Source organism: Salmo trutta, unplaced genomic scaffold (assembly GCF_901001165.1).
Source record: "Salmo trutta unplaced genomic scaffold, fSalTru1.1, whole genome shotgun sequence".
Taxonomy (NCBI): Eukaryota; Metazoa; Chordata; class Actinopteri; order Salmoniformes; family Salmonidae; genus Salmo; species Salmo trutta.
Window position 1 is genome coordinate 89,336 of NW_021822691.1, and position 12,412 is coordinate 101,747.

Here is a 12,412-nt window from a genome sequence, read left to right on the forward strand (position 1 = left end):
TAGAGTTAATACAGCTATCAGGTCCATACCCAGTATATAGAGTTAATACAGCTATCAGGTCCATACCCACCCAGTATATAGAGTTAATACAGCTATCAGGTCCATACCCAGTATATAGAGTTAATACAGCTATCAGGTCCATACCCACCCAGTATATAGAGTTAATACAGCTATCAGGTCCATACCCAGTATATAGAGTTTACTACAGCTATCAGGTCATACCCAGTATATAGAGTAATACAGCTATCAGGTCCATACCCACCCAGTATATAGAGTTAATACAGCTATCAGGTCCATACCCACCCAGTATATAGAGTTAATACAGCTATCAGGTCCATACCCAGTATATAGAGTTAATACAGCTATCAGGTCCATACCCCCAGTATATAGAGTTAATACAGCTATCAGGTCCATACCCACCAGTATATAGAGTTATTACAGCTATCAGGTCCATACCCAGTATATAGAGTTAATACAGCTATCAGGTCCATACCCACCCAGTATATAGAGTTAATACAGCTATCAGGTCCATACCCAGTATATAGAGTTAATACAGCTATCAGGTCCATACCCACCCAGTATATAGAGTTAATACAGTTATCAGGTCCATACCCAGTATATAGAGTTAATACAGCTATCAGGTCCATACCCAGTATATAGAGTTAATACAGCTATCAGGTCCATACCCAGTATATAGAGTTAATACAGCTATCAGGTCCATACCCAGTATATAGAGTTAATACAGCTATCAGGTCCATACCCAGTATATAGAGTTAATACAGCTATCAGGTCCATACCCAGTATATAGAGTTAATACAGCTATCAGGTCCATACCCACCCAGTATATAGAGTTAATACAGCTATCAGGTCCATACCCACCCAGTATATAGAGTTAATACAGTTATCAGGTCCATACCCAGTATATAGAGTTAATACAGTTATCAGGTCCATACCCAGTATATAGAGTTAATACAGCTATCAGGTCCATACCCAGTATATAGAGTTAATACAGCTATCAGGTCCATACCCACCCAGTATATAGAGTTAATACAGCTATCAGGTCCATACCCAGTATATAGAGTTAATACAGCTATCAGGTCCATACCCACCCAGTATATAGAGTTAATACAGCTATCAGGTCCATACCCAGTATATAGAGTTAATACAGCTATCAGGTCCATACCCACCCAGTATATAGAGTTAATACAGTTATCAGGTCCATACCCAGTATATAGAGTTAATACAGCTATCAGGTCCATACCCAGTATATAGAGTTAATACAGCTATCAGGTCCATACCCAGTATATAGAGTTAATACAGCTATCAGGTCCATACCCAGTATATAGAGTTAATACAGCTATCAGGTCCATACCCAGTATATAGAGTTAATACAGCTATCAGGTCCATACCCAGTATATAGAGTTAATACAGTTATCAGGTCCATACCCAGTACCCGAAGATGCCGGTGCGCGTGTAGGTAGTCTGGATATCTCTGATGAAGGGGACATGAACCTGCTTAGAGAAGACCAAAAGCAGCAGCCCCTGCAGCCTCACTGAAGATACCTGGAGGGGGGGGGGGGGGGGGGGGAGAAAAGGTGAAAGAGAAAGGGGGAGGATGAGAGAACGAGAGACAGAGGGAAAGGATCTGACCTGTTACATAAATACCAGACAGATATAAAGGCCCTGATCTGACCTGTTACATAAATACCAGACAGAGATAAAGGGCCCTGATCTGATCTGTTACATAAATACCAGACAGATATAAAGGCCCTGATCTGATCTGTTACATAAATACCAGACAGAGATAAAGGCCCTGATCTGACCTGTTACAGAAATACCAGACAGAGATAAAGGGCCCTGATCTGATCTGTTACATAAATACCAGACAGATATAAAGGCCCTGATCTGATCTGTTACATAAATACCAGACAGAGATAAAGGCCCTGATCTGACCTGTTACAGAAATACCAGACAGATATAAAGGCCCTGATCTGACCTGTTACATAAATACCAGACAGATATAAAGGCCCTGATCTGATCTGACCTGTTACATAAATACTAGACAGAGATAAAGGGCCCTGATCTGATCTGTTACATAAATACCAGACAGATATAAAGGCCCTGATCTGATCTGTTACATAAATACCAGACAGAGATAAAGGCCCTGATCTGACCTGTTACAGAAATACCAGACAGAGATAAAGGCCCCTGATCTGATCTGACCTGTTACATAAATACCAGACAGAGATAAAGGCCCCTGATCTGATCTGACCTGTTACATAAATACCAGACAGAGATAAAGGCCCCTGGTCTGATCTGACCTGTTACAGAAATACCAGACAGAGATAAAGGCCCCTGATCTGATCTGACCTGTTACATAAATACCAGACAGAGATAAAGGCCCCTGATCTGATCTGACCTGTTACATAAATACCAGACAGAGATAAAGGCCCCTGGTCTGATCTGACCTGTTACATAAATACCAGACAGAGATAAAGGCCCCTGATCTGACCTGACCTGTTACATAAATACCAGACAGAGATAAAGGGCCCTGGTCTGATCTGACCTGTTACATAAATACTAGACAGAGATAAAGGGCCCTGATCTGACCTGTTACATAAATACCAGACAGAGATAAAGGCCCTGATCTGATCTGATCTGTTACATAAATACCAGACAGAGATAAAGGGCCCTGGTCTGATCTGACCTGTTACATAAATACCAGACAGAGATAAAGGGCCCTGATCTGATCTGTTACATAAATACCAGACAGAGATAAAGGGCCCTGATCTGATCTGTTACATAAATACCAGACAGAGATAAAGGCCCTGATCTGACCTGTTACATAAATACTAGACAGAGATAAAGGCCCTGATCTGATCTGATCTGTTACATAAATACCAGACAGAGATAAAGGGCCGTGTGTGTGTTTTCTCAACCTGCAACAGGACCACAATGAGAACCAACTCACTGGTGCAGCTCTCTCACACACACACACACACACACACACACACACACACACACACACACACACACACACACACACACACACACACACACACACGCACACACACGCACACACACACACACACTACCTTGATGTATCCTCTATTGGCCAGTGTGTTCATCAGCAGGTGGCTCCAGGAGTCTTCTACCAGCAGGTCTGAGAGAAACCTCAGAGGAGCTGCATTTACCTCCTGAAGACTGACACACACACACACACACACTTTAATAAACATTGACTTATATACAGTAAACACACAGATTTTACATCCAATAGCTATCCAGCAGACATGATCTCACCCAATCACGTAGAGGTCTGTGGCAGGCTGGGCGTCCAGCTGCAGCAAGGAAGTGACATCACCAGGAGGCTCTGCTGTCGCCACATTCCATGTGACCATGTGCAGCCTATCAGAAACAAGTAGAAAGTAGAGAGAGAGAAATATCAACAAACTGTGTATTTCTAGCTTTAGAACCCATCCTTAGAACCCAGCCTTAGATCCCATCCTTAGAACCCATCTGTAGAACACAGCCTTAGAACCCGGCCTTAGAACCCAGCCTTAGAACCCATCCGTAGAACCCTGCCTTAGAACCCATCCTTAGAACCCATCCTTAGAACCCATCCTTAGAACCCGACCTTAGAACCCAGCCTTAGAACCCATCCGTAGAACCCATCCTTAGAACCCAGCCTTAGAACCCAGCCTTAGAACCCAGCCTTAGAACCCGGCCATAGAACCCAGCTTTAGAACGCAGTCTTAGAACTCAGCCTTAGAACGCAGCCTTACAACCCATCCTTAGAACCCATCCTTAGAACCCAGCTTTAGAACCCAGCCTTAGAACCCATCCTTAGAACCCAGCTTTAGAACCCAGCCTTAGAACCCATCCTTAGAACCCAGCTTTAGAACCCAGCCTTAAAACCCAGCCTTAGAACCCAGCTTTAGAACCCAGCTTTAGAACCCAGCCTTAGAACCCAGCTTTAGAATGCAGCTTTAGAACCCAGCCTTAGAACCCAGCCTTAGAACCCAGCTTTAGAATGCAGCTTTAGAACCCAGCCTTAAAACCCAGCCTTAGAACCCAGCCTTAGAACTCAGCTTTAGAACGCAGCCTTAGAACCCAGCTTTAGAACCCAGCTTTAGAATGCAGCCTTAGAACCCAGCTTTAGAACCCAGCCTTAGAACCCAGCTTTAGACCCCAGCCTTAGAACCCATCCTTAGAACCCAGCCTTAGAACCCAGCCTTAGAACCCAGCCTTAGAACCCAGCTTTAGACCCCAGCCTTAGAACCCATCCTTAGAACCCAGCTTTAGACCCCAGCCTTAGAAGCCAGCCTTGAGGCTTAGGACCAGGGGTACTGGGCAGAGTCCCAACAGGCCTGAAAATAACCCTGTGTGTGTCTCTCTCTCCCTGGGTGTTTGTACGTGTGTGCGCACCTGAAGGTGTCTCGGGGGCTGATGCGTCCACAGAGCTGAAAGGCTTCGTCCAGAGTGCGGGACAGTTCCTCGTTAGCCTCATCATCAGAGCTCAGGTCTTCTACACAGGTCAGCAGCTGGGACAGGCGCTGTCGGAGCAGCAGTCTACCCTTTGACCCCTGGGACGCCGTGCTGGAGGTGCTGTCTGACCTCACACGACTCCCGATCCCGTCAGACGCACACAGCGCATCCATCGCCATTTTCATTGACTCAGATATAGATCTGACTGTAAGTGCGTTTCTCTCTCTGAGTGATAGCAGGGCAGAGAGATTGGTTGGTGAGACGGAGGGATACGGTCTGGAGGACAAGAGAACGAAGGGAAGAGAAAAGTCTTCCAGAGGAGTGATAATCAGCTCTGACAGACTGTTCAGATTCTGTCGTCTTCTCTGACTGATGGTCCAGAGGCAGCTACCTTACTGAGGTCTCCAGCTGCTAGACTGTTAGCTTCATGTTAAACCTACGGCGTAGGTACTCCACTCAGAGCAGCAGTGGCTCCACCTTTTTCTTCAGGTCCTCTTTGTATCGTTCCCCACAAAACAAACATGGCCTCCCATAGAACCCAGTCTGTGATTATTTTGCTTCTTGTTGATTGGCTTGCTAGTGGATTCCTCCTGGCAGCGAACTGGCAGTCTCAGTTGGAGGTTTTAATCTTCTGAGATGATCAAATCTGGGTTGTTTTCCAGTAGATCCAGGAGATCCTCCCTCTGAAGAGGCCCAGAATTAACTGTACAGTCTGTTGCCTTTATGTCCTGTCCTCTGTGTGTCCTGTCTTCTGTGTGTCCTGTCCTCTTTCTGTCCTCCGTGTGTCTCCTGTCCTCCGTGTGTCTTGTCCTCCGTGTGTCTCCTGTCCTCCGTGTCTGTGTGAGTCTGGTTTGCTGGCCCGAGTGACTGGGCAACTCACTGAGAGCGACAGAGTTTTGGGAACGCAGGCGAACGAGTGATGGAGAGAACGTGTGAGATTAGGACAATAATCTGGAGCAGGGGAGAGCCACGTGAAAAGGTGTGTGTGTGTGTGTGTGTGTGTGTGTGTGTGTGTGTGTGTGATCCACCATCACAGAGGGTATTGTTTCAGGATTTAGGCAACACTAAGAGTGGCGTCACACCCTGTAAGAGTTTTAGTATTAATGCTTCACTCTACTCATTAACACTGACAACTGTTACTACTAGAAAGAGAGAGAGAGAGAGAGAGAGAGAGAGAGAGAGAGAGAGAGAGAGAGAGAGAGATTTTTTGATTATGTCATTAATGTTAGCTCTCTGTGTACATCCAAGGTCCAGCCGTGCTGCCCTGTTCTGATCCAACTACAATTTTCCTAAGTCCCTCTGTGGCACCTGACCACACGACTGAACAGTAGTCCAGGTGCGACAAAACTAGGGCCTGTAGGACCTGCCTTGTTGATAGTGTTGTTAAGAAGTTAGAAACTAGGGCCTGTAGGACCTGCCTTGTTGATAGTGTTGTTAAGAAGGTAGAAACTAGGGCCTGTAGGACCTGCCTTGTTGATAGTGTTGTTAAGAAGGTAGAAACTAGGGCCTGTAGGACCTGCCTTGTTGATAGTGCTGTTAAGAAGGTAGAAACTAGGGCCTGTAGGACCTGCCTTGTTGATAGTACTGTTAAGGTAGAAACTAGGGCCTGTAGGACCTGCCTTGTTGATAGTGCTGTTAAGGTAGAAACTAGGGCCTGTAGGACCTGCCTTGTTGATAGTGCTGTTAAGAAGGTAGAAACTAGGGCCTGTAGGACCTGCCTTGTTGATAGTGTTGTTAAGAAGGTAGAAACTAGGGCCTGTAGGACCTGCCTTGTTGATAGTGTTGTTAAGAAGGTAGAAACTAGGGCCTGTAGGACCTGCCTTGTTGATAGTGCTGTTAAGAAGGTAGAAACTAGGGCCTGTAGGACCTGCCTTGTTGATAGTGTTGTTAAGAAGGTAGAAACTAGGGCCTGTAGGACCTGCCTTGTTGATAGTGTTGTTAAGAAGGTAGAAACTAGGACCTGCCTTGTTGATAGTGTTGTTAAGAAGGTATAAACTAGGGCCTGTAGGACCTGCCTTGTTGATAGTGTTGTTAAGAAGGTAGAAACTAGGGCCTGTAGGACCTGCCTTGTTGATAGTGTTGTTAAGAAGGTAGAGCAGTGCTTTATTATGGACAGACTTCTCACCATCTTAGCTACTGTTGTATCAACATGTTTTGACCATGACAGTTTACAATCCAGGGTTACTCCAAGCAGTTTAGTCACCTCAACTTGCTCAATTTACACATTATTCATTACGAGATGCACTTGAGTTGAGGTTTAGGGTTTAGTGAAGGATTTGTCCCAAATACAATGCTTTTAGTTTTGGAAATATTTAGGAGTAACTTATTCCTTGCCACCCACTCTGAAACTAACTGCAGCTCTTTGTTGAGTGTTTCAGTCATTTCAATCGCTGTAGTAGCTGACATGTATAGTGTTGAGTCATCCGCTTTACTCAAATTCAGTGGCATGTTGTTAGTAAAGATTGAAAAAAGCAAGTGGCCTAAACAGCTACTTTGGGGAATTCCTGCTTCTACCTGCTTCTACCTGGATTATGTTGGAGAGGCTTCAACAACCCGCTTGGAGTTAGCCAAAAGGCACCTAAAGCACTCTCAGGCCATGATAAACAAGATTCTCTGGTCTGATGTAACCAAGATTGAACTCTATGGCATGAATACCTAGCGTCACATCTAGAGGAAACCTGGCACCATCCCTACGGTGAAGCATTGTGGTGGCAGCATCATGCTGTGGGGATGTTTTTTCGCGGCAGGGACTGGGAGACTAGTCAGGATTGAGGCCAAGACAAATGGAGCAAAGTACAGAGAGATCCTTGATGAAAACCTGCTCCAGAGCGCTCAGGACCTCAGACTGGGGCGAAGGTTCACCTTCCAACAGGACAACAACCCTAAGCACACAGCCAAGACAACGCAGGAGTGGCTTCAGGGCAAGTCTCTGAATGTCCAGTGTGCAGTGCGATGGCGATTGTGTCATATGTGGATCTGTTGGGGTGGTATGCATATTGTACTGGGTCTAGGTATCAGGTAAAGTGGAAGGTTCACCTTCCAACAGGACAATGACCCTAAGCACACAGCCAAGACAATGCAGGAATGGCTCCGGAACAAGCCTCTGAATGTCCTTGAGCTGCCCAGCCAGAACCCAGACTTGAACCCAATCAAACATCTCTGGAAAGACCTGAAAATAGCTGTGAAACAACAGTCCCCAGCCAAACTGACAGAGGTTGAGAGGATCTGCAGAGAAGAATGGGAGAAACTCCCCAAAAAACAGGTGTGCCAAGCTTGTAGCGTCATACCCAAAAAGATTTGAGGCTGTAATCGCTGCCAAAGGTGCTTCAACAACGTAGTGAATAAAGGGTCTGAATACTTATGTAAATGTGATATTTCTGTTTTCTATTTTTAATACATTTGCTAACATTTCTAAAAACCTGCTTTTCCTTTGTCATTATGGGGTATTGTGATGTCATTATGGGTTATTGTGATGTCATTATGGGGTATTGTGATGTCAATATGGGGTATTGTGATGTCATTATGGGGTATTGTGATGTCAATATGGGGTATTGTGATGTCATTATGGGGAATTGTGATGTCATTATGGGGTATTGTGATGTCATTATGGGGTATTGTGATGTCATTATGGGGTATTGTGATGTCATTACGGGGTATTGTGATGTCATTATGGGCTATTGTGATGTCATTATGGGGCATTGTGATGTCATTATGGGGTATTGTGTGTAGATTCATAAGGGGGGAAAAAACGATTTAATACGGCAGTAACCTAACAAAATGTGGAAAAACTCAAGGGGTCTGAATACTTTCTGAATGTACAATATATATAAAACAAAAAAGAGAGAGTGTTAGCAACCTGAAATTGCTATCACACACACACCAACACACACATATAATCGATGCGGTGCCTGTTAATTTATCATTGAATCACAGCCTACTTCGCTAAACGGGTGATTTAAGAAGCGCATTCACGAAAAAAGGGCCTTTCTTAAAATCAATACACAAGTATATATTTTTAAACCTGCATATTTAGTTAATATTGCCTGCTAACATGTATTTTACCTAGGGAAATTGTGTCACTTCTCTTGCGTTCTGTGCAACAGAGTCAGGGTATATGCAGCAGTTTGGGCCGCTTGGCTCGTTGCGAACTGTGTGAAGACTATTACTTCCTAACAAACACAGCCGACTTCGCCAAACGGGGGATGATTTTTGTGAAAAAGCACAATCGTTGCACGAATGTACCTAACCATAAACATCAATGCCTTTCTTAAAATCCATTCACAGAAGTATATATTTTTAAACCTGCATATTTAGTTAAAAGAAATTCATGTTAGCAGGCAATATTAAACTAGGGAAATTGTGTCACTTCTCTTGCGTTCATTGTATGCAGAGTCAGGGTATATGCAACAGTTTGGGCCGCCTGGCTCGTTGCGAACTAATTTGCCAGAATGTTTCGTAATTATGACATAACATTGAAGGTTGTGCAATGTAACAGCAATATTTAGACTTAGGGATGCCACCCGTTAGATAAAATACGGAAAGGTTCCGTATTTCACTGAAAGAATAAACGTTTCATTTTCTAAATGATAGTTTCCGGATTTGACCATATTAATGACCTAAGGCTCGTATTTCTGTGTGTTATTATGTTATAATTAAGTGTATGATTTGATATTTGATAGAGCAGTCTGACTGAGCGGTGGTAGGCAGCAGCAGGCTCATAAGCATTCATTCAAACAGCACTTTCGATCGGCCGATTCATCGGTATCGGCTTTTTTTGGTCCTCCAATAATCGGTATCGGCATTGAAAAATCATAATCGGCTGACTTCTACTTCTAACCCTGTAGTGCTCCTAACCCTGTAGTGCTCCTAACCCTGTAGTGCTCCTAACCCTGTAGTGCTCCTAACCCTGTAGTGCTCCTAACCCTGTGGTGCTCCTAACACTGTGGTGCTCCTAACCCTGTAGTGCTCCTAACCCTGTGGTGCTCCTAACCCTGTGGTGCTCCTAACCCTGTAGTGCTCCTAATCCTGTAGTGCTCCTAACCCTGTAGTGCTCCTAACCCTGTAGTGCTCCTAACCCTGTGGTGCTCCTAACCCTGTGGTGCTCCTAACCCTGTAGTGCTCCTAACCCTGTAGTGCTCCTAACCCTGTAGTGCTCCTAACCCTGTAGTGCTCCTAACCCTGTAGTGCTCCTAACCCTGTGGTGCTCCTAACCCTGTGGTGCTCCTAACCCTGTAGTGCTCCTAACCCTGTAGTGCTCCTAACCCTGTAGTGCTCCTAACCCTGTAGTGCTCCTAACCCTGTGGTGCTCCTAACCCTGTGGTGCTCCTAACCCTGTGGTGCTCCTAACCCTGTAGTGCTCCTAACCCTGTAGTGCTCCTAACCCTGTGGTGCTCCTAACCCTGTAGTGCTCCTAACCCTGTAGTGCTCCTAACCCTGTAGTGCTCCTAACCCTGTAGTGCTCCTAACCCTGTAGTGCTCCTAACCCTGTAGTGCTCCTAACCCTGTAGTGCTCCTAACCCTGTAGTGCTCCTAACCCTGTAGTGCTCCTAACCCTGTAGTGCTCCTAACCCTGTGGTGCTCAGACGACCAGAAGGAGAATGAAGGTGTAAGAACACGGAGTATTAAAAGAGAATAGAGAAGAGAAACAACGAAGTGAGAGAATTAAGGGAGCATGTCTCTTTCCAAAGCAAAACTAAAATCCCTGTTCCCCTCCTTCCCCAGCTCTACCCCTCCTTCCCCTCCTTCCCCTCCTCTACCCCTCCTCTACCCCTCCTTCCCCCAGCTCTACCCCTCCTCTACCCCTCCTCTACCCCTCCTCTACCCCTCCTCTACCCCTCCTTCCCCTCCTCTACCCCTCCTTCCCCAGCTCTACCTCTCCTCTACCCCTCCTCTACCCCTCCTCTACCCCTCCTCTACCCCTCCTCTACCCCTCCTCTACCCCTCCTCTACCCCTCCTTCCCCAGCTCTACCTCTCCTCTACCCCTCCTCTACCCCTCCTTCCCCAGCTCTACCCCTCCTTCCCCAGCTCTACCCCTCCTCTACCTCTCCTCTACCCCTCCTCTACCCCTCCTTCCCCAGCTCTACCTCTCCTCTACCCCTCCTCTACCCCTCCTCTACCCCTCTTCTACCCCTCCTTCCCCAGCTCTACCCCTCCTCTACCCTCCTCTACCCCTCCTCTACCCCTCCTTCCCCAGCTCTACCCCTCCTCTACCCCTCCTCTACCCCTCTTCTACCCCTCCTCTACCCCTCCTTCCCCTCCTCTACCCCTCCTCTACCTCTCTTCTACCCCTCCTTCCCCAGCTCTACCCCTCCTCTACCCCTCCTTCCCCAGCTCTACCCCTCCTCTACAGCTCCTTCCCCAGCTCTACCCCTCTTCTACCCCTCCTCTACCCCTCCTTCCCCAGCTCTACCCCTCCTTCCCCAGCTCTACCTCTCCTCTACCCCTCCTCTACCCCTCCTTCCCCAGCTCTACCCCTCCTCTACCCCTCCTCTACCCCTCCTTCCCCTCCTCTACCCCTCCTCTACCTCTCTTCTACCCCTCCTTCCCCAGCTCTACCCCTCCTCTACCCCTCCTTCCCCAGCTCTACCCCTCCTGTCCCCTTTTTTTCCCCCCAGCTCTAACCCTCTTCTACCCCTCCTTCCCCAGCTCTACCTCTCCTCTACCCCTCCTTCCCCTCCTCTACCCCTCCTCTACCCCTCCTCTACCCCTCCTTCCCCTCCTCTACCCCTCCTCTACCTCTCTTCTACCCCTCCTTCCCCTCCTCTACTTCTCCTCTACCCCTCCTCTACCCCTCCTTCCCCTCCTCTACCCCTCCTCTACCTCTCTTCTACCCCTCCTTCCCCCAGCTCTACCTCCCACTCAACCCTCCCTGCTCTGTTTATCACATGGAGACTGTTAAACACACATTCTTTACCTTGTCTGATCTGCTCTGGTCAGAGGGTGATGAGAGTTGGTTATGTACTATAACGGATTATTACAAAACTCTTGTAGAACTAAACCATCTTAACATTCTGTAGTCTGAAGGTTCCATTCGCAAGGCCGTTCACCTTTAAGCTCCTTCCAGAAGGAGGTTGGGTAACTCTAAATCAGGTCTATTAGACTGGCGTTTGGCGGGGGGGCCCCCAGATACACCAGAACGTTGCTCTTTAATAGAGAGAGAGAGACAGACCAATAAACAGACCGACCAATAAACCTGCACATGTATGGCTATTGTTATTGTATGATTATTTTGACCCTTGGTTATTGTTGTTACTGTTGTCCCATTGACAATATTGATTCTCATTTTTATTTTAAATTTTTATATTGTAAATATCCAAAATAAGCTTTGGCCAATATGTACATTGTTACGTCATGCCAATAAAGCGAATTGAATTGAATTGAGAGACACAGAGAGAGAGAGAGAGACAGAGACAGAGAGACAGAGAGAGAGAGACAGAGAGAGAGAGACAGAGAGAGAGAGAGAGAGAGAGAGAGACACAGAGAGAGAGAGAGACACAGAGAGAGAGAGAGACACAGAGAGAGCGAGACAGAGAGAGAGAGAGAGAGAGCGAGAGAGCGAGAGAGCGAGAGAGACAGAGAGAGAGAGAGAGAGAGAGAGAGAGAGAGGTTAGACAGGGCTAAGAGAAGACACAGAGAGACAGAGAGAGAGAGAGACAGACAGACAGACAGAGACACAGAGAGACAGAGACAGAGACAGAGAGACAGACAGAGAGACAGAGAGAGAGACAGAGAGACAGACAGAGAGAGAGAGAGAGAGAGAGACAGAGACAGAGAGACAGACAGAGAGACAGAGAGAGAGAGAGAGAGACAGACAGAGAGACAGAGAGACAGACAGAGAGAGAGAGAGAGAGAGAGAGAGAGAGCAGCCGACGTGAGTTTAGGGAGGAGATTGTTGCGTCTCTCCACGATTGCCGTCGCAATAAA

The 12,412-nt window shown here is 46.6% G+C and overlaps 1 protein-coding gene across 1 annotated transcript; it reads right to left on the reverse strand.

The window, feature by feature from the left end:
• Positions 1–1,434: 1,434 nt before the first annotated feature.
• LOC115183643 (inositol polyphosphate 5-phosphatase K-like) lies at positions 1,435–5,371 on the reverse strand. Its single transcript, XM_029744751.1, has 4 exons — positions 4,429–5,371; positions 3,304–3,408; positions 3,096–3,204; positions 1,435–1,563 (listed from the first exon to the last, which is right to left on the reverse strand). The coding sequence occupies exons 1-4, from the start codon at positions 4,671–4,673 to the stop codon at positions 1,435–1,437; spliced, it is 588 nt and encodes a 195-aa protein (XP_029600611.1). The 5' UTR covers positions 4,674–5,371.
• Between the last annotated feature and the right edge of the window lie 7,041 nt (positions 5,372–12,412).

Excerpts from the sequence above, each read along its gene's own strand:
- LOC115183643 (XM_029744751.1), bottom strand. The coding sequence starts at position 4,673 with ATGAAAATGGCGATGGATGCGCTGTGTGCGTCTGACGGGATCGGGAGT. Across the intron at positions 3,205-3,303 it reads ACAGACCTCTACGTGATTGG|TCTTCAGGAGGTAAATGCAG; the intron begins GTGAGATCATGT and ends TGTGTGTGTCAG. Across the intron at positions 1,564-3,095 it reads CCAATAGAGGATACATCAAG|GTATCTTCAGTGAGGCTGCA; the intron begins GTAGTGTGTGTG and ends CCCCCCCTCCAG.